The sequence below is a fragment of the Somniosus microcephalus genome, chromosome 11 (genome assembly GCF_052327205.1).
Source record: "Somniosus microcephalus isolate GS21.2 chromosome 11, FLI_Smic_1.0, whole genome shotgun sequence".
NCBI classification, from domain to species: Eukaryota; Metazoa; Chordata; class Chondrichthyes; order Squaliformes; family Somniosidae; genus Somniosus; species Somniosus microcephalus.
Genome location: NC_140997.1, coordinates 91,997,368 through 92,018,684, shown reverse-complemented (window position 1 = coordinate 92,018,684; position 21,317 = coordinate 91,997,368). Strand labels below are relative to the sequence as shown.

Genomic DNA, 21,317 nt, shown 5'->3' with positions numbered 1-21,317 from the left:
GACTTTCGGTGCTCAAGGACTTATGTAGTGATCTCCTCTTGGGACTGGACTTCCAAAAACAGCATAAGAAACTCACCATTGAGTTTGGTGGATCCAAACCCGGACTTACTATTTCTAATATACCGTCTAAATTACCATTTTGTGCATTATCAGCAGCTTCACTTGATGAACCCTCATTATTTGCCAGTATTCCGCCTCAATGCCAACCGATAATAACGAAATCGCGGCGCTTTAATCAGGAAGACCAATCTTTTATTGCGGCTGAAATCTCTCAACTTCTAGCAGAGGATATCATTGAACCATGTTCGTCGCCCTGGCGGGCTCAAGTCGTCATTGTCAAGAACCCTCTAAAACCTCACAAACAGCGACTATGCATCGATTATTCGCAAACCATCAATCAATATACCGACTTGGACGCCTACCCATTGCCACGCATTGATGATATGGTTAATAAACTGGCCGAATACAAAGTGTTCTCAACTTACGATTTAAAAAGTGCCTATCATCAGTTACCCTTGAAGGTCTCAGATAAGCAGTACACAGCCTTTGAGGCTAATGGACGGCTGTACCAATTTCGTCGCCTCCCATTCGGGGTTACTAATGGAGTGGCTGTCTTTCAACGGGCAATGGATGGCCTGGTTAAGCAGGAAAACCTAAGGGACACTTTTCCCTATCTTGATAACATTACCATTGCAGGTCACGATCAACAGGAACACGACTCCAACCTCCAAAAATTTCGGGATGCCCTCCATCGCCGTAATTTGACCCTGAATGAATCCAAATCTGTTGAGTCGCAACCGACCATCAACATCCTTGGCTACTGCGTAGGCAATGGTATCATTCAGCCAGACCCAGAAAGACTTCGCCCGCTCCAAGAGCTCCCGTCACCTAAGAATCCGGCTTCTTTACGTCGGGCTCTCGGTCTGTTTGCATACTACGCTAAATGGATTCCTCATTTTTCGGACAAAATCCAACCCTTGCTGCATGCTAGATCATTTCCACTGGGAACAGCGGCTGTTGCAGCCTTTAACCTTCTCAAAAAACAGTTGGAGAAAGCGGCTCTTCACTCCATTGATGAGAATCTCCCTTTCGTGGTTGAATGTGATGCCTTGGAGGTGGCGATCTCGGCTACTCTGAATCAGGAAGGTCGTCCTGTAGCATTTATGTCCAGGACCTTACAAGGTGCCGAGCTACATTATCCTCCGGTTGAGAAAGAAGCCACAGCCATCATAGAGGCAGTACGGAAGTGGAACCATTTTCTAGCTCGCCAGCACTTTACATTGATCACGGACCAACGATCAGTCGCCTTCATGCTCGATAATCGAAAACGAACCAAAATTAAGAATAATAAAATACAACTTTGGAGGATGGAACTGGCCTCTTTTGGTTATACCATTCTCTATCGGCCTGGCAAGGAGAATGTGGCCCCGGACACCCTCACACGGGCATTCTGCTCCACTATGTCATCCTCCACCCTCATGGATGTCCACAATGGTTTGTGCCATCCTGGCGTTACGCGCATGCTACATTTCGTACGATCACGGAATCTCCCTTTTTCCACTGGAGATGTAAAGAAAATATGCTCAGAATGCCGGCTTTGTGCGGAATTAAAACCTCAGTTCTTCCGCCCCTCCGATGGTATACTCATACATGCAACCCAACCGATGCAACGACTTAGCATCGATTTTAAGGGCCCAGTGCCCTCTTCAACTCGGAACACATATTTGCTCGCCATGATCGACGAATATTCACGTTTTCCGTTTGCCTTCCCCTGCTCCAATATGCTGGCGTCCACAGTAATCTCCTGCCTTGAGCAGGTATTTTCTCTCTGTGGCATGCCGGCTTATATTCACTCAGATCGGGGTCCATCCTTTATGTCGAGGGAACTCAAGGACTACCTCTCAGAACGGGGAATTGCTACAAGCAAAACAACACCATACCATCCCATCGGAAATGGGCAGGTAGAGAGGTATAACGGTATCATCTGGAATTCCGTACGTCTCGCTTTAAGATCTCGGGGCCTACCAGACCAGCAATGGGAAACAGTGCTTCCGGATGCATTGCACTCTATACGGTCCCTGCTTTCTACAGCCACAAATACTACACCTCATGAGCGGTTCTTTGGATTCCAGCGTCGCTCATCTCATGGGACATCACTCCCGTCATGGCTAACTACTCCTGGACCTGTATTACTCCGAAGATACGTTCGGACGTCTAAAAATGACCCTCTTGTAGACGAGGTCGAACTAACCGATGCCAACCCCACCTATGCAAACATACGATATTCCGACGGCCGAGAATCTACCGTATCATTACGGGATCTGGCTCCCTGCCCACCAGGACCTAGTGGGACATCGGGTGATGGCATTTCACCAGGAAACTCTTGGGACCTATCAGGTACCCCTCTCCAGGATCCTGATCGGACACCAACTAGCTTGGTGCCGGTAGAACCCCGTGCTCAAGGTTGCGACCCTCCCAGTACCACGCATGAAAGTACTGGTCTGCCACAGACCAGCTCTGCACCTCCCTCTGAACAGAGGCAGTCTGACTTTGAACCTATTGGGGCTCGTACTCGAAGCCATGATCTCCCCGACCCTTCACAGGGCAATCCAGGCCACACGGACTCTGGCCAATGGCCAACCGCATGTAAGCGGACCAGCGACCCTCTACGACGGGAATCCAAACGGGTGCGACTCTTCCTTGTTCGGCGGCTGCGGACCAAAAGGTAGACCACAGCCTCCTAAACCTGCAGGAGGGAAGAATGTGATAAAAATAATAACTTCCGGGAAGTTATGTCATCACTTCCTGTGAACTATGAACTGTGTACATACCTCACTTCCTGTCATGTGTCACTTCCTGTTGGACTGGTATAAATACTGGTCTGTTCAGTATTGTAAGAGGCTTCTACCAGAGGCATGGTAAAGACCTCTCTTGAAAATAGTGTGTTTATAAGTTACTTAAAGCTTACTTTAAAGTTACTTGATGGTAAGCCTCCTTTTTCTTACATCACAGCCCGTACAGGAAACCCCTCCGTGCGGAATGAAAAGGCACGGAGGGCATCTCCTCGAGACGGCTCAAGTTGTGAGGCGCCAAACCCCGAGGGGAGCTTTGGGGCAGGGCGCCGATAAGGAATTCCGTCCGAACGGGAGTAAGCTCGGGCGGGATCGCCCCACGCGCTTGAGCCGCCTCGATACACCTCGTGGCGCCGGGGCGCAACCTCGCCTTCACCGCCTCGATGGCATCGACCGCGAGCCGGACGTTGTCCCACGACATACGCCGCGCCAACTCCTCCGGCGCCATCCAGCCCACTCCTCCGCCATCGAGTAGGTCCCCGACTCTAGTCACCCTGCCAGGCACAGCCCTCCGCTCCGCCAGCCACCCGAACTCACGGATGCGGAGGTGCGGATTCCTGAACAGCGGCTCTCGAAGGACAGCCGCCATTCCTGACGGGGGAGAGCTCCGCCTGGAGGCGACGGAGTTCCAAACCCATAGCAGTTCCTGGTAAAAGACAGGCAGCTCCTGCAGGCTGGCACACCTGCTGCCCACTTCCAGAAACAGGAGCTGCATGTCGTAATTGAGGCCGTGCAGCTGGCGGAAGAAATACGTCGCCAGCGCACACCATCTGGGAGGATCCTCAACGTACAGGTATCTCTGCAGCGTCTGAAGACGGAAAGTCGCAGCCTGGGTGCAAAGGCACACCAGTGCCTGACCGCCCTCCCTAAGCGGGAGACTCAGAACCGCGGCAGAGACCCAGTGCCTCCTGTTGTCCCAGAAGAAGTCGACGAGCTTCTTCTGTATCTTGGGGACAAACGCAGGGGGGGGGATCAGAGTAACCAACCGGTACCACAACATGGCGGCCACCAGTTGGTTTATGACCAACGCCCGACCCCTGTAGGACAACACTCGGAGCAATCCTGTCCAGCGTCCTAAGCGAGTGGTGACTTTGGCTTCCAACTCGTGCCAGTTCGCCGGCCAGGCGTCCTCGGCCGGGCTGAGGTAGACTCCCAAGTAGAGGAGGTGCGTTGTGCTCCAGGCGAAGGGCCTGAACTCCTCCGACAGGGAGTCCACCCGCCACTGACCCACCAGGAGTCCAGAACATTTCCCCCAGTTGATCCTGGCGGAGGATGCGTCCGAGTAAATCTGCTGGCATTCCCGCATCCTCCGCAAGTCAACGGGATCCGTGACCATGAGGAGCACGTCATCGGCGTAAGCCGAGAGGACCACCTCCACGCCCGGCCCTTGCAGAGCCAGTCCCGCCAACCTCTTCCGCAAGAGGCACAGGAAAGGCTCCACGCAAATGGCATATAGCTGGCCGGACATGGGGCATCCCTGACGCACCCCCCTCCCGAAGCGAAGGGGCGCCGTCAAGGACCCGTTAACTTTAATCAGACACTCCGCGGCAGCGTACAGAAGTCGGATCCGGGCGACAAAATGCGTCCCGAAACCGAATGCGCGCAGAGTCCCGAAAAGATACTCGTGATCCACCCTGTCGAACGCCTTCTCCTGATCCAAGGAAAGGAAGGCGACCGACAGACCAGCCCTCTGGGAATGGTGGACCAGGTCCCGGACCAGATGGATGTTATCGTGAATGGTCCGGCCCGGGACTGTTTAGGACTGGTCGGGGTGGATCATGTGGGCCAGCATGGCGCCAAGGCGAACGGACATGGCCCTGGCAAAGATTTTGTAATCCGTGCTGAGGAGGGAGACCGGGCGCCAGTTCTTAAGAAGGCGGAGATCACCCCTCGGTCTCTCACTGCCCCCCCCCCCCCGGTCTCTCACTGCCCCCCCCCCCCCCCCGGTCTCTCACTGCCCCCCCCCCCGGTCTCTCACTGCCCCCCCCCCCGGTCTCTCACTGCCCCCCCCCCCCCCGGTCTCTCACTCCCCCCCCCCCCCCCCGGTCTCTCACTCCCCCCCCCCCGGTCTCTCACTCCCCCCGGTCTCTCACTCCTCCTCCCCCCCCGGTCTCTCACTCCCCCCTCCGGTCTCTCACTCCCCCCCCAGTCTCTCACTCCCCCTCAAAAAACCCTCGGCACCGCCGGGCACTCCTGCTAGTGTTAAAAAATGAGGGCTAAGGGCCTTCAATCAGTCTTCTCTATAATTTGTCTTTAAATTAATTTAGGGCTCTCACCCTGCTCTGCTCCGACTAAATTAACTTTTTCTCTCAGTGAGATTGAGGGAAGTTGATTGTTTTTTGTGTTTTTTCCTCTGGTTTCCAGTTGCAATCAGGAGCGGAACGGGGCCGCGGCGCCGCCACGCTGGGAAGACCCCACACGCCCTGACGTCACAGGCGCGACAACATGGCGCAGAGCGGCGGCACCGTGTTCCTCCGGGCCCTGCAGCAGGCGGCCCGCGCGCCCAGAGCCGGGGTATCGCAGGCCGCTCGCGCACCCAGAGCCGGGGCATCGCAGGCCGCTCGCGCACCCAGAGCCGGGGCATCGCAGGCCGCTCGCGCACCCAGAGCCGGGGCATCGCAGGCCGCTCGCGCACCCAGAGCCGGGGCATCGCAGGCCGCTCGCGCACCCAGAGCCGGGGCATCGCAGGCCGTCACCCGGGGGTTGGGGAGCAGCGCACGACCGGGTGAGGGGACAGGGAGGAAGGGGAAGGCTACAAGGATGTGAGGTGGTCAAGGGCAAGTGCGAGGACATGGGGTGGGGGGTATGGAGAGGTGAGAGAGCACCAAGGGGCAGGAGCTGAGGGAGGACACCCTCAAAGCCTCCTTGAAAAAGTGTAACATCCCCACCTACACCTGGGAATCCCTGGCCCAAGACCAAAGAAAGTGGAGGAGAAGCATCCGGGAAGGCGCCAAACACCTCGAGTCTCTTCGCCGGGAGCAAGCGGAAGCCAAGTGCAGGCAGCACAAGGAGCGCAGGTCAACCCAAGCACCCCACCCACCTGCCCCTTCAACCACCGTCTGCCCCACCTGTGACAGACACTGTAGGTCCCACATTGGACTAATCAGTCACCTGCGAACTCATTTTTAACGTGGAAGCAAGTCATCCTCGGTTCCGAGGAACTGCCTAAGAAGAAGAGAAGTTATGGGGGCAGGGGCTGTGGGAGGGCGGGGGTGTTACGGGGGCTGTGGGAGGGCGGGGGCGTTACGGGGGCTGTGGGAGGGCGGGGGCGTTACGGGGGCTGTGGGAGGGCGGGGGCGTTGCGGGGGCTGTGGGAGGGCGGGGGCGTTGCGGGGGCTGTGGGAGGGCGGGGGCGTTGCGGGGGCTGTGGGAGGGCGGGGGCGTTGCGGGGGCTGTGGGAGGGCGGGGGCGTTGCGGGGGCTGTGGGAGGGCGGGGGCGTTGCGGGGGCAGGGGCTGTGGGAGGGCGGGGGCGTTGCGGGGGCAGGGGCTGTGGGAGGGCGGGGGCGTTGCGGGGGCAGGGGCTGTGGGAGGGCGGGGGCGTTGCGGGGGCAGGGGCTGTGGGAGGGCGGGGGCGTTGCGGGGGCAGGGGCTGTGGGAGGGCGGGGGCAGGGGCTGTGGGAGGGCGGGGGCGTAGCGGGGGCAGGGGCTGTGGGAGGGCGGGGGCGTTGCGGGGGCAGGGGCTGTGGGAGGGCGGGGGCGTTGCGGGGGCTGTGGGAGGGCGGGGGCGTTGCGGGGGCAGGGGCTGTGGGAGGGCGGGGGCGTTGCGGGGGCAGGGGCTGTGGGAGAGCGGGGGCGTTGCGGGGGCAGGGGCTGTGGGAGGGCGGGGGCGGGGGCGTTGCAGGGGCTGTGGGAGGGCGGGGGCTGTGGGAGGGCGGGGGCGTTGCGGGGGCGGGGGCTGTGGGAGGGCGGGGGCGTTGCGGGGGCTGTGGGAGGGCGGGGGCGTTGCGGGGGCTGTGGGAGGGCGGGGGCGTTGCGGGGGCGGGGGCTGTGGGAGGGCGGGGGCGTTGCGGGGGCGGGGGCTGTGGGAGGGCAGGGGCGTTGCGGGGGCTGTGGGAGGGCGGGGGCGTTGCGGGGGCGGGGCTGTGGGAGGGCGGGGGCGTTGCGGGGGCTGTGGGAGGGCCGGGGGCGTTGCGGAGGCTGTGGGAGGGCGGGGGCGTTGCGGGGGCTGTGGGAGGGCGGGGGCGTTGCGGGGGCTGTGGGAGGGCGGGGGCGTTGCGGGGGCGGTGGGAGGGCGGGGACGTTGCGGGGGCGGTGGGAGGGCGGGGGCGGTGGGGGGGCGGTTGGAGGGCGGGGGCGGTGGGAGGGCGGGGGCGTTGCGGGGGCGGTGGGGGGGCGGGGGCGGTGGGAGGGCGGGGGTGTTACGGGGGCGGTGGGAGGGCGGGGGCGTGAGGGGGCGGGGGCGTGAGGGTACGAGGGCGGGGGCCGTTACGGGGGCGTGAGGGTACGAGGGCGGGGGCCGTTCCGGGGGCAGGGGCTTGAGGGTACGAGGGTATGGGAGGCTGCGCGGGCAGGGGCGTGAGGGTACGAGGGCATGGGAGGCTGCGCGGGCAGGGGCGTTAGGGTACGAGGGCATGGGAGCCTGCGCGGGCAGGGGCGTGAGGATACGAGGGCATGGGAGGCTGCGCGGGCAGGGGCGTTAGGGTACGAGGGCATGGGAGCCTGCGCGGGCAGGGGCGTGAGGATACGAGGGCATGGGAGGCTGCGCGGGCAGGGGCGTGAGGGTACGAGGGCATGGGAGCCTGCGCGGGCAGGGGCGTGAGGATACGAGGGCATGGGAGGCTGCGCGGGCAGGGGCGTGAGGGTACGAGGGCATGGGAGGCTGCGCGGGCAGGGGCGTGAGGGTACGAGGGCATGGGAGGCTGCGCGGGCAGGGGCGTGAGGGTACGAGGGCATGGGAGGCTGCGCGGGCAGGGGCGTGAGGGTACGAGGGCATGGGAGGCTGCGCGGGCAGGGGCGTGAGGGGACGAGGGCATGGGAGGCTACGCGGGCATGGGAGGCTACGCGGGCAGGGGCGTGAGGGGACGAGGGCATGGGAGGCTGCGCGGGCAGGGGCGTGAGGGGACGAGGGCATGGGAGGCTGCGCGGGCACAGGAGGGTGAGGGGACGAGGGCATGGGAGGCTGCGCGGGCACAGGAGGGTGAGGGGCATGTGAGGGTTCGAGGGCATGGGAGGCTGCGCGGGCACAGGAGGGTGAGGGGCATGTGAGGGTACGAGGGCATGGGAGGCTGCGCGGGCACAGGAGGGTGAGGGGCATGTGAGGGTACGAGGGCATGGGAGGCTGCACGGGCACAGGAGGGTGAGGGGCATGTGAGGGTACGAGGGCATGGGAGGCTGCGCGGGCACAGGAGGGTGAGGGGCATGTGAGGGTACGAGGGCATGGGAGGCTGCGCGGTTATGAGGGCATGGGAGGGTGAGGGGGTGAGAGGGTACGCGGGCACAGGAGGGTGCAAGGGCACGGGAGGGTGAGGGTTTGAGGGGGCATGGGAGGGTGAGCGGGCACAGGTCGGTGAGGGGGTACAAGGGCACGGGACGGTGAGGGCATACGAGGGCACGGGACGGTGAAGGCACGGGAGGGTGAGGGTACGAGGGCACGGGAGGATGAGGGGGTGTGAGGGCACGGGAGGGTGCGAGTTCATGGGAGGATGAGGGGGCACGGGAGAGTGAGGGTATGAGGGCACGGGAGGGTGAGAGGGCACTGGGGGTCGGGCTGGTTGTGAGAGAGATGGCAAGGCTTGGAGAGAAGGCGAGGGCAAGGATAGGGAGGGGGAAGAATGGGGAGAGCAATGAGCATTGATAACTTTAATTATTAGAACTGAATTTAGATGTAGTTGGATGAAATGTGATCAGGATTAGCAGCAACGCAGCATTACTCCTTTAATGTAGGACCTTGTTGCATACAGCAGCCAAGATTGGAGAGCTAAGCGATCAGACTGGGTGAGGGGAGGGAAAATCAAGTTAGAATTTGTTCCTTCTGTAACAGGAACTTAATTGAGATTTCTCCGTAAATAGAAATTCCTTATTTTGCTGACATCTCGTTGCTGGTCATTTTTGTAGAAAGAGCGACTTTCAAGCTCCCATGTGCCATCTTTTTGAGTCACCACCAGGGTCGTGTCCCTACCACTAGTTCTCTCTCCTGGCGCCCTTACAGCACGCAGACAGTACAAAATCAGGAGGAGTCGTCGTTACATAACATCATCACTGACTCCGAGAATTGGGAAGGTAGGTGGAGCAGACATCTCCTTGGAGTTACAAAACACGCATGCTTTCTTTCTGTAGTTTATAAAGTAATTTAATAGAATGATACTGTACAGAAGGAGGCCATTCGGTCCATTGTGCCTGTGCTGGCTCTTTGAAAGAGCTGTCCAGTTAGTCCTGCTGTTTCCTCATAGCCCTACTAATTTTTCCTTTTCAAATAAATATCCAATTCTCTATTGAATCTGCTGCCACCACCCTTTCAGGCATTCCAGATCAACATAACTCGCTGCATAAAAAATAATTCTTAAATCTGTGTCCTCTGGTTACTGACTCACCCTACAGTAGCAACAGTTCATCCTTATTTACGCTATCAAAACCCCTCACCATTTTCCTTTAACCTTCTCTGCTCTAAGGAGAACAGCCCCAGCTTCTCCAGTCTCTCCACTTGTGGTGCATTGTAATCTGTTTACTTCTTGATTTCTCTTAAATACTGTCCTCTTTTTGCAGGATCTTTTTCCAAGTATGAGTTTCAGGCAGAGACGAAAAAGCTTCTGGATATTGTTGCACGGTCCTTGTACTCTGAGAAGGAGGTAAGAAATGAAGAATCTCCCTTGTTTCCTAAGATTAAAATTAATTCAGTAAAAAGCAGCGCCTCGCTGGTTTTATTGCTGTAGATTCAGATTGTCTCTGTTCTCGGGCCTGTTGTGTGTCTCGGTGTACTGCCACACCGTGAATGCTTCTTTATTATCCTGTTATTTGTTCTCTAATGTTTCCTAGGTATTTATTCGCGAGCTGATATCCAATGGAAGTGATGCCCTTGAGAAGCTCCGTCACAAACTGGTGAGCGATGTCCAGGACCAGGGGCCACTGGAACTTCACCTGAAGAGTGATACGGAGAAGGGAACCCTAACCATCCAGGTGGGGACAGTCACTGCTTTCTCTTATTTAAGTGATGCTTCAGTTGTACAGAGCCTTGGTCAGATTCCATCTGGAGTTCTGGGCACTGAACCTCAGGAAGGATCTATTGGCCTTGGAGGGGGTGCAGCTCAGATTCACCAGAATGATACTGGGGCTTAAAGGGTTACATTAATGAGGACTTGTTGCATAAACTTGGCTTATATTCCCTTGAGTTTAGAAGGTTGAGGAGTGATCTAATCGAGGTGTTTAAAATGTTAAAAGGATTTGATAGGGTAGATACAGAGAAACTGTTTCCTCTGGTGGGAAATGGGATTGCTGCACTCGATCTTTCCCGATGGGTTCTGTCTAACACAGTTACTAATGCAGAGTAATACTGAGAAAGGCAATTCTGACATCAAGTCCCTGCTGTTAACAGTAGTATTAATGTACCTCCTCCCCTCACAGGACACTGGCATAGGGATGACCAAGGAAGAACTCATTCAGAATCTGGGAACCATTGCGCATTCTGGATCTAAGGTAGGAAAATCCTGGAGGTTAATTTTTCTCTCCCACGACCCATCTCCCTCCTCCTCTCCAGTGTTCTCCTCATCTCTCTCAAAGGTACTTGTGCTTGGCTGGGTATTGTTCCACAGGCGCTGTCCAGCCTCTAACCTCACCCAAGTGACCACTCGCGAGCCTGCTATTCAGTCACAGGGGCCATCACTGTCTGGCCTAGTCCTGCTCTCTCTGGTGTCACCTAGGTGCATGTGCACAGGATAGTGACTGGGAACAGGAATGCAGGCTGCTTTCTCCCAACTGTCGTGGCCCATGGGGCATTAAAGGCAGTGTGGCACTTCTCCCTGCTGAGAGCAGCTGCATGAGCAGAGCCCAGCGATTGAATCTGGGGCCTTTCTGGTCATGACTAAGCTTTTGAACATCACATTGTAGCTTCTGTACGGTTAACCAGCTAATAGGCTGGTTAGGGAGTTCATCTGCTTCTGGCCCTTCTTTACATTGAAATTGAATTAATTATGCATCATTTTTCGTATTCAATATCCAAAAGAACAAGAGGGGGTGATGAGACATTTTTTTACACAGCGAGTTGTTGTGATCTGGAATGCACTGCCTGAAAGGGTGGTGGAAGCAGATTCAATCTCTTTCAAAAGAGAATTGGATAAATACTTGAAAAGGAGAAATTTGCAGGGCTAGGAGGAAAGAGCAGGGAGTAGGACTAATTGGAGCACTCTTTCAAAGAGCCGGCACAGGCACGATGGGCCGAATGGCCTCCTGCACTGTATCATTCTAGAAACTATTGAAAATGTGGGCGATATGCTTGTCTGCTTGATTCTAGATATGAAATTTTTAATATATCTGGTCGATTTCCTCCTTGGCAAGTGAGCCTTTTTAAAATTAAAAACTCTCTTTCCTTTCTCATTGAGCCTAGGCTTTCCTGGAGGCCTTGCAAAACCAGGCAGAGGCTGGTGGTGGAATCATCGGGCAGTTTGGGGTTGGATTCTACTCTGTGTTCATGGTGGCTGATAAAGTGGAGGTGTACACACAGGCCGCGGAGCGGGGCAGCACTGCATGTAGATGGGCCTCTGACGGGTGAGGAGACTGCGTCCTACCGCCTCTGCAGTTAATACAATGGGTGCCATCTCCAGCCGGGAGGGGAGCTGGTGAGACAGGGAAGGCAGTTTTAAAAAATATATATATATTCCTGGGATGTGGTCATCGCTGGCAAGGGCCCATGTATTGCCCATCCCGAATTGTCCCCGAGAAGGTGGTGGTGAGCCGCCTTCTTGAACCGCTGCAGTCCGTGTGGTGAAGGTGTGTCAGTGAAGGGGGTGTCAGGGGGGGGTGTTGGAGGGGCTGAGCGAGGGGTGTGTCGGGGGAGGGTCAGCGAGGGGTGTGTCGGAGGAGGGTCAGCGAGGGGTGTGTCAGAGGGGGTCAGCGAGGGGTGTGTCGGAGGGGGTCGGCGAGGGGTGTGTCGGAGGGGGGACAGCGAGGGGTGTGTCGGAGGGGGGGTCAGCGATTGGGGGGCCGGAGGGGTCAGCGATGGGGGGTTCGGAGGTGGTCAGTGAGGGGGGTCGGAGGAAGGTCAGCGAATGGGTCTGAGCGAGGTCAGCGAGGGGTGATTCGGAGGGAGTCAGCCGGGAGGGTGTCGGAGGGGGTCAGCGAGGGTGGTCGGAGGGGGGTCAGCGAGGGTGGTCGGAGGGGGGGTCAGCGAGGGGGGGTGTCGGAGGGTGTCGGCGAGGAGGGGGTCGGCGAGGGGTGTGTCGGAGGGTGTTGGCGAGGAGGGGGTCGGCGAGGGGTGGGTCGGAGGTGTGTCAGGGAGGGGGTCGGCGAGGGGTGGGTCGGGGGGGGGTCGGCGAGGGGTGGGTCGGAGGGGGTCGGCGAGGGGTGGGTCGGAGGGGGTCAGTGAGGGGAGCCCGGGAGGTTCTATAAGCAGTGGTTATGTAGTGATGCTGTGCTCCTGACTCTCTGGCCTCTGTACCTCCAGCTCTGGGATGTTTGAAATTGTTGAAGCCACTGGGGTGAGGCCTGGGACCAAGATCGTGATTCACCTGAAGGAAGATTGCAAGGAGTTTGCAAATGAAGATCGGGTTAAAGGTGAGAGGTGACAAAATACCCAAACCCCTAACCTTCGTAAAACCCAAAGCTGCTGTTTTCAGAGTCATACGATGTCATTCCTGGCCCATGTTCTTGGCATGTCTCTCTTTCTGTTGGCCTGGCGGGCACACGTGGCCTTTCTTTGTGAGTAAATTTAGACAGAGCATGTCCGGCTTTGAGAAGGTTAAGAGCTAATAGAGGTTTTCAAGATGATGAGAGTTTGGCCAGATGGAGTATCCAAAGAGGAGTAGGGAAATGTTTTTGGAGGGGGCGGGGATTTGATAGCGATCATGAGTCCAGGAAAGTGCTGAGTGAGCTCCTGCCTATGTTGTAATGACAGCATGCAATCTGTGTTCAAGCTGGTGGACGGGTTTAACTCTGCACTCCATTTATATTCCAGAGGTGGTGAACAAGTACAGCAACTTTGTCAGTTTTCCGATCTACTTGAATGGGCGCCGATTGAACACACTGCAGGTGGGTGGATGAAGAAGCCTCTTTTGCCAAGTGGTAATTTGAATAGAAACCATACTAAGTTGCTTCAAACACGGAGAGGATTTTGTGAAGCAGGCTTGTGCTGTTGAATCAGGTGATAGAATAATTGATGCTGGGGTGTGAATTACATGGTGACAATAACCTTGAGGATTTCAGCTGAAACCATTAACTGCGCTGGGAATGGCTGCTAGATTAGGGCAGCACGGTGGCATAGTGGTTAGCACTGTTGCCTCACAGTGCCAGGGACCCGGGTTCGAATCCGGCCTCGGGTGACTGTCTGTGTGGAGTTTGCACATTCTCCCCGTGTTTGCGTGGGTTTTCTCCGGGTGCTCCGGTTTCCTCCCACAGTCCAAAGATGTGCGGGGTTAGGTTGATTGGCCATGATAAAAATGGACCCTTAGTGTTAGGGGGATTAAATACGTGGGGTTACGGGGATAGGGTGGGATATGTGTTGGTGTAGGGGTTACGGGGATCGGGTGGGATATGTGTCGGTGCAGGCTCGATGGACCGAAATGGCCTCTATCTGTACTGTGAGGTTTCTGTGATTTCTGTGATCTGTGATTAGCTGATGGGTTGGTATCGGTGAGTAATTGATGGCGGGGTTAATTTTGGAGGGGGTCGGGGGTGGGTGGAGTGCTGAGCGATGCCCCAGGCATCAGTGTCAGGGCTTGGATCTGAAGCTCGATGGAACGGATGGTGTAATGTGGAATTTATCGCTGGCTGGGTCAGCCTGACTGACCGATTTAGCCGGTGAGACGGAGCAGTGAAGTAACTTAACGTGGAGTTTCTGTCTTTCAGGCTCTGTGGATGATGGATCCGAAGGAGATCAGCGAGTGGCAGCACGAGGAATTCTACCGCTACGTCGCAAAGGCTTACGACAAACCGCGTTACGTGCTCCATTACCGGACCGACGCCCCACTCAACATTCGCAGCATCTTCTACGTTCCAGACATGGTGAGTGTGGCCGGTCGGGGCCAGGTCAGCTCATAACTCCACTTCTAAACTGGCCAGTAATTCCCTCCCCTGTATGGCAAATGCCTCTCGCAGTCTGCAACCCTTCACTTCTGTTAGTATTCTTTTCATTTAACAATAGTACAGAGCTGGTTAGCCAAGAAAGAGTTGTGTTTATTACAGCACCTTCCAGTCTCTTGGAAACATGAAAGGAAAGAAAGGACTTGCATTTATATAGTGCCTTCACAACCACCGGATGTTCCAAGCGCTTTACAGCCAATGAAGTACCTTTTGAAGTGTAATCACTTGTAATGTAGGAAACACGGCAGCCAGTCTGCGCACAGCAAGCTCCCACAAACAACAATGAGACAATGACCAGGTAATCAGTTTTAATGATGTTGATCGAGGGATAAATATTGGCCAGGACACCAGGGAGAGCTCCCCTGCTCTTCCTCAAAATAGTGTCATGGGATGTTTTACACCCACCTCAGAGAGCAGACGGGGTCTCGCTTTAACGTCTCATCCGAAAGACAGCATCTCCGACAGTGCAGCACTTCCTCAGTACTGCACTGGAGTGTTAGGTTGGATTATGGGCTCATTTATGGAATAAAGGACCAGACATAGAATAATAATCATGGAGATTTCAATTGCTCCCAAATGAACTGGCAAGAAGTAGTAAGGGTCAGGGGGGTGTGGGGCGCAAGGGTCGGGGGCGCGGTGCGCACCTTTCACTGTTTGCTGAGGTTTTTTCTTTCCTTTGGCTGTGCAGAAGCCGAGTATGTTTGATGTGAGCAGGGAGATGGGATCCAGTATGGCGCTGTACAGCCGGAAAGTGTTGATCCAAACTAAAGCCAGCGACATCCTGCCGAAGTGGCTCCGATTCCTACGCGGTGAGTCACAGAAGTCACAGAAACCCCACAGTGCAGATAGAGGCCATTTCGGCCCATCGAGTCTGCACTGACACATATCCCACCCGATCCCCGTAACCCCTACACCAACACATATCCCACCCTATCCCCGTAACCCCACGTATTTAATCCCCCTAACACTAAGGGTCAATTTATCATAGCCAATCAACCTAACCCGCACATCTTTGGACTGTGGGAGGAAACCGGAGCACCCGGAGGAAACCCACGCAAACACGGGGAGAATGTGCAAACTCCACACAGACAGTCACCCGAGGCCGGATTCGAACCCGGGTCCCTGGCGCTGTGAGGCAACAGTGCTAACCACTATGCCACCGTTTTGCGAGTGTCGGACATCAGATTCCTCGTTGACCCATTGCCAGGGTCACTGCAGTCCGAGCTTCTAGTACACCTGTTGGGGCAACAGTTCAGTGATGTCTAACTCTCCCTCCCTTTCCGTACCATTGCATTTTCTCCCTTTGTCTCCTCAAGGCTGGGCCTCCAGTACCCAAATGTCAGGTCTTCATGTGTCTGCCTTTGGAGAGCAGGCTATTGTACATGGGAGGAATCACAACAATGTGTGGATTCCAGACAGGTAGACATTTCACTGGATAAACTCTGGGTCTCTTGGGGGCTTTACCCTGTCCCGGGCCCCTCACTAGGGCTTTACCCTGTCCCAGGACCCCCGCTGCCAATAGGAGATTTTAGTTGAGCTTTGAGCAAGAGTCACGTGGCCGCCTGCGATTACTTTCCTCCCTTCTGATGATTGCACCAGGCGGGTTTAGTTTCTTTCATTTATTCCTTTTAATAATCCTGGCACCAGCCTGTGGTGTAAAACTATCGGATGAAAAGTACCAAGTGTTTTATGGTGTCCTAAACCCCCACTGCCTGCGTGGCATCAATTGCAGGGGTTAAACTTTGATTCCACTCCGTGTCGTCCGATAATCAGTTATATTAAATGTGTTTTTCATACAACTTCCTCTATTTGTTTTGTGCTCGGTGCAGGTGTTGTTGACAGTGAGGATATCCCGCTGAACCTCAGCAGAGAGCTGCTTCAGGAGAGTGCCCTCATCAGGTACACCGGGTTAGAGAGTTAGAACGAACCTGGAGCTAGAATAAGGCGCTGAGAGACTGAAATCCCAAACTCACTCCCGGGTATCTGTTATTCTATATATAAACCACCCGAACCCCTTGATGTAAAAAGACTACTGAGCGCTTGGTTTGAGTATAAAACAAGGCTTTAAATCAACTGTTTCAAAACCATGAGATTTCTAGTTACATCACTAGTTCCTGGTTATAGAAACATCCTGAGCAAGCTGGGCACACGCCCAAGTATTTATACTCCTTGGACGGCGCCACCAGCTGGTCGCCCAGTGTTACTTCGAGTCATGAGAAGATTCATGATATCCTTCCTGCCTGAATGTTTTGGAAGTCCGACGACTTCCTTCTAGTGGATTAGGCGGACCACAAATAGGCGCAGTCTTTTAGATCTTCGCTTGTGGCTGGAAAGAACGTCTCCTCAGACCGTGTCTTGCTCCCTGGGTCGCTTGGTCCGTACTGGTAGATTGACCTGCGGAAGACTGGGGAGATCATGACTCCGGGTGCGGATCCCCACAGGCGCAGAGATGGCGTCATCTTGGTTGGTAGCCGGGGATTGACCGGCGTCCTGTCTTCGGGTGGCCATCCCATGGGAAGCGCTCGGCTCCCCGAGTTGATCCGGTGGAGTAGCCGGCAGATCCCTTGATGTCCCAGGTAGGACGTCATCCTCAAAGGAGCGCAGAGCGTCGGTATCATTACCATGGGTTCCTCTACCAGTTGGGTCCATGGGACTGGTTGGACAGGGAGCCAGATCTCGGAGTGAAACGGTGGGCTGCCAGCCATCAGGGTACCGTAAGTGGGATTAACGTCCGTTAGTTCCACCTCGTCGACGTGGGGATCGTTTTTGGAAGATCGGACGAATCTTCGGAGCAGCAAGGGGCTGGGAGCTGCCAACCATGACGGTATGGACATCCCATGAGTGGAGCGACGCTGGAACCTGAAGAATTGCTCGTGAGGAGTGACATTGGTGGACGTAGAAAGAAGAGACCTGATGGAATGCAACGCGTCAGGGAGCATAGTTTCCCACTGCTGGTCTGGTAGGTTGCGTGACCTCGGTGCAAGATGAACAGCAATCCAAATGATGGCGTTGTATCTCTCAACCTGTCCGTTACCGATGGGATGATATGGTGTCGTTTTACTTGTGGCGATTCCCCGTTGGGAAAGATAACTTTTGAGTTCGCTTGACATGAAGGAGGGACCCCGATCAGAGTGGATGAAATTGGCCGTCCCGCAAAGGGAAAAAACTTGATCGAGGCATTTGATCACTGTGGAAGTAAGCATATTGGGACAGGGGAAAGCAAAGGAAAAGCGTGAATATTCATCCACCATAGTAAGCAAGTAGGTGTTTTGCGTTGAGGAAGGCAATGGCCCTTTAAAGTCAATGCTGAGTGGCTGCATAGCGTGTATGAACGAGCCATCCGACGGACGGAAGAATTGCGGTTTTAATTCCACACAAATTCTACAGGTGGAGCATGTTCTTTTCACATCTTCCGTAGAAAATGGGAGATTTTTAGATCGAACAAAGTGCAACATACGGGTAACACCAGGATGGCATAAGTCAGTATGAAGATCGGCAAGAGTCGAAGTTGACATAAAAGAGCAGAATGCACGGGTGAGGGTATCCAGGACTACATTCTCTTTGCCGGGTCGATAATGTATGGTGTAGCCAAAGGCGGCCAATTCCATCCTCCAGAGCTGTATTTTGTTATTCTTGATCTTAGTGCGTTTCCGGTTATCCAACATAAAGGCCACAGAGCGCTGATCGGTTATAAGTGTGAAATGGCGACGAGCGAGAAATTTATGTACTGCTTCGATGATAGCCGTAGCCTCCTTCTCGACAGGAGGATAATGGAGCTCGCTACCCTGCAAAGTTCTGGACAGAAATGCCACGGGTCGACCACCTTGATTCAAGGTAGCCGAGATCGCCACCTCCGATGCATCGCACTCGACCACGAAAGGAAGATTTTCATCGCTGGAACGAAGCGTGGCTTTTTCCAGTTGTCGTTTGAGGAGGTTGAAAGCTGAAATAGCCGTTGCCTCCAACGGAAATGACTGCGTGAAGCAGGGGCTGGAGAAGTGGGGTATCCACTTCGCATAATAGGCAAACATGCCGAGTGCCCGACGAAGAGAGCTGAGATTCATAGGGGGAGGGAGCTCCTGAAGCGGACGAAGTCGCTCCGGATCCGGTTTGATGACACCGTTGCCCACCCAATAGCCAAGGATGTTGACTGATGGTACTGATTTCACAGATTTGGACTCGTTTAAGGTTAAGTTGCGATGACGGAGAACGTCAAAAAAATTTCTGGAGGTTGGCATCATGTTCCTTCTGGTCATGACCAGCAATGGTGATATTATCCAGATACGGAAAAGTGTCCGTTAAGTTCTCCTGTTTGACTAGGCTATCCATTGCCCATTGAAAGACGGCCACCCCATTGGTGACTCCAAATGGAAGGCGACAAAACTGATAAAGCCGACCATTGGCCTCAAAGGCCAAATACTTTTTGTCAGAGTCCTTTAACGGTACTTGATGGTATGCGCTTTTTAAATCAAAAGTTGAAAATACTTTGTAGTTGGCAAGGTTATTGACCATGTCATCGATGATTGGTAGTGGGTAGGCATCCAGGTCGGTATACTGGTTAATAGTTTGCGAGTAATCGATGCAAAGACGTTTCTTGTGTTGCTTCAGAGGATTTTTAACAACGACGACTTGAGCCCGCCAGGAAGATGAACATGGCTCAATGATACCGTCGGCTAGAAGGCGAGAGATTTCTGCCTCGATAAAGGATTGATCATCTTGGCTGAAACGTCGTGATTTAGTGACTATGGGCTTACATCGGGGGGAAAGATTGGAAAACAAGGAGGGCTTGTCGAGTGAAGCCGCCGAAAGCGCACAAAACGGTACTTTGGAAATAGTAAGCTCCGGCTTTAACCCTCAACTCGAAAGTGAGTCTTTTGTGTTGATTCTGGAAATACTGTCCCAGGAGCACATCACTGCATAGGTTTTGGAGCAACCCGAGCCCGGTGGAGAAATAAGTGTGGCCATTGAGAATAAGGTCGACAAGACAAAAGTCGGAAGAATTGGTGGTCAGTGTCGTCAGAGCCATTGCAATTTCCCTGTCCGAGGGGTAAATACGCAGTTTTAACTTACTGACAGCCCGCTCACTAATGAAGCTGTCGGAGCTGCATGAGTCGATTAGTGCACTCAAAATGTGTCCATTTACCGAAACCTTCGTGGCTACATGGGACAGACTGTGGGGGAAAAACGGCTGTGATGGGAGGAGGGGCAGTTTTACCCTTGACCGCTGTAACCTTAGTAGTGGTTCTTGGGGGAGGAGCAGTTTTATAGATTGCAGCTGTAACTTTAGTAGTGGCTCATGGGGGAGGAGCAGTTTTATAGATAGCTGCAAAACTACCGGGCTCTCGACTGGCATACCTTAGAAAAGTGGCCTTTCTTACTGCAATGATTACAGACTGCATTACGAGCAGGATAAAATTTCCTATAGTGGAATGCACCTCCACAGAAGAAACACTTCCTTCCAGATTGCCAAGATGCCTCTAGGGCAGGGTCGTCATCAGTGAAGGCTTCTAGGGCAGGGTTGTCATCAGCCAGGTGGGAGTCATCATCAGTGAGGGCTTCCGCCCGAGGCCTGTTGAAGGAGTCACTAAAAGTGGTAGCAGCAGCCCGTGCATGTGGTGAAAGATAGGAATCTGCATTCCTCTTTGCTAAGTCCAGAGAACATGCCTGGTCATAGGCAGCCTGTAACTTGAGGGTTTTATTCTCCAACAGACGCTGACGTATGAAGGGAGACACAATCCCATTAATAAAGGAATCACAAATGAACTCCTCCTGGTACTGCTCAGCTGTGACAGCTTTAAGGTTACGATCCTTGCTGAGCCTGTGAAGTTTCTGAAGGAATTCGTCAAGTGATTCCCGGGTTGTTGTCGAATTGTGGCCAGTAGATGCCGAGCAAAAATTTTGTTTGGGGACTTAACATATAGCTGCTGTAGTATTTGGATAGCAGCGTCATAGTCTACACAGTCTTCGATATAGTCAAACACATGAGATACATAGTTGGCAAGCATTCGTAACTTATTAGGAACATTCTCACCACACTCCTCAAGGAAGTTGCTAAAGGTTCGATACCAGTGTTTCCATACCTTAGCAGCTGTAAGTGAATTCGGGTCCAGGTCGAGACGGGCGGGTCTGAGTAGTTTCTCCATGATGGATCGATTACTTCGTCCGAGTTTCTTTCTACGGTTTGAGTCGTAGCCGTCTGTTCCCAAGACCACTCGGAGCGTGGAGCAGGTCCAGTTGATTAAATTGATGTAAAAAGACTACTGAGCGCTTGGTTTGAGTATAAAACAAGGCTTTAATCAACTGTTTCAAAACCATGAGATTTCTAGTTACATCACTAGTTCCTGGTTACAGAAACATCCTGAGCAAGCTGGGCCCACGCCCGAGTATTTATACTCCTTGGACGGCGCCACCAGCTGGCCGCCCAGTGTTACTTCATGAGTTATGATAAGATTCATGACACCCCTCGATTAGATTCCAGCCTGTAACTCACTCCTGGGTATCTGTTATTCTATATATAGGGACTAGTGATCCAGAGACGTGAATTCAAATCCCACCCCGGCAGCTGGGGAATTTTAAATTCAGTTAATTAAACAAATCTGGAATGAAAAGCTAGTATCAGTGATGGTGACCATGAAACTATCGGATTGTCGTAAAAACCCATCTGGTTCACTAATGTCCTTTAGGGAAGGAAATCTGCCGTCCTTACCTAGTCTGGCCTATATGTAACTCCAGACTCCTATATATGACCCACAGCAATGTGGGTGACTCTTAACTACCCTCTGAAATGGCCAAGAAAGGCACTCAGTTGTATCAAACCGCTACGAAAAACAATAAGAATAAAACTGGACGGACCACCCGGCATCGACCTTGGCAATGGCTGTGGACACAACAACGGCACACACTCACTAACATCTGGGAACTTGTGCCAAAATTGGGAGAGCTGTTCCACAGACTAGTCAAGCAAACAGCCTGACATAGTCACACTCACAGAATCAATTAAGTAAATCTGGAATAAAAAGCTAGTATCAGTAACGGTAACCATGAAACTATCGGATTGTCGTAAAAACCCATCTGGTTCACTAATGTCCTTTAGGGAAGGAAATCTGTTGTCCCTACCTGGTCTGGCCTATATGTGACTCCAGACCCACAGCAATGTGGTTGACTCTTAACTGCCCTCTGAAATGGCCTAGCAAGCCACTCAGTTGTATAAGGCGGCTCACCACCTCCTTCACTAGGGC

General features: G+C 54.2%; 1 protein-coding gene across 1 annotated transcript in view; it reads left to right on the top strand.

Annotated features, from left to right (window-relative positions):
* The first annotated feature begins 5,271 nt into the window (after nt 1-5,271).
* The window catches only part of trap1 (TNF receptor-associated protein 1), a 31,275-nt gene continuing 15,229 nt past the window's right edge, over nt 5,272-21,317 (top strand). The window contains exons 1-11 of the mRNA XM_086000998.1: nt 5,272-5,577; nt 8,908-9,072; nt 9,556-9,638; nt 9,826-9,966; nt 10,411-10,482; nt 11,390-11,550; nt 12,446-12,555; nt 12,956-13,029; nt 13,846-14,001; nt 14,768-14,888; nt 15,909-15,978. Of these exons, the coding sequence (XP_085857124.1) occupies nt 5,298-5,577; nt 8,908-9,072; nt 9,556-9,638; nt 9,826-9,966; nt 10,411-10,482; nt 11,390-11,550; nt 12,446-12,555; nt 12,956-13,029; nt 13,846-14,001; nt 14,768-14,888; nt 15,909-15,978 (1,433 nt within the window). The 5' untranslated portion in view covers nt 5,272-5,297. The remainder of the gene's footprint in view (nt 5,578-8,907; nt 9,073-9,555; nt 9,639-9,825; nt 9,967-10,410; nt 10,483-11,389; nt 11,551-12,445; nt 12,556-12,955; nt 13,030-13,845; nt 14,002-14,767; nt 14,889-15,908; nt 15,979-21,317) is intronic.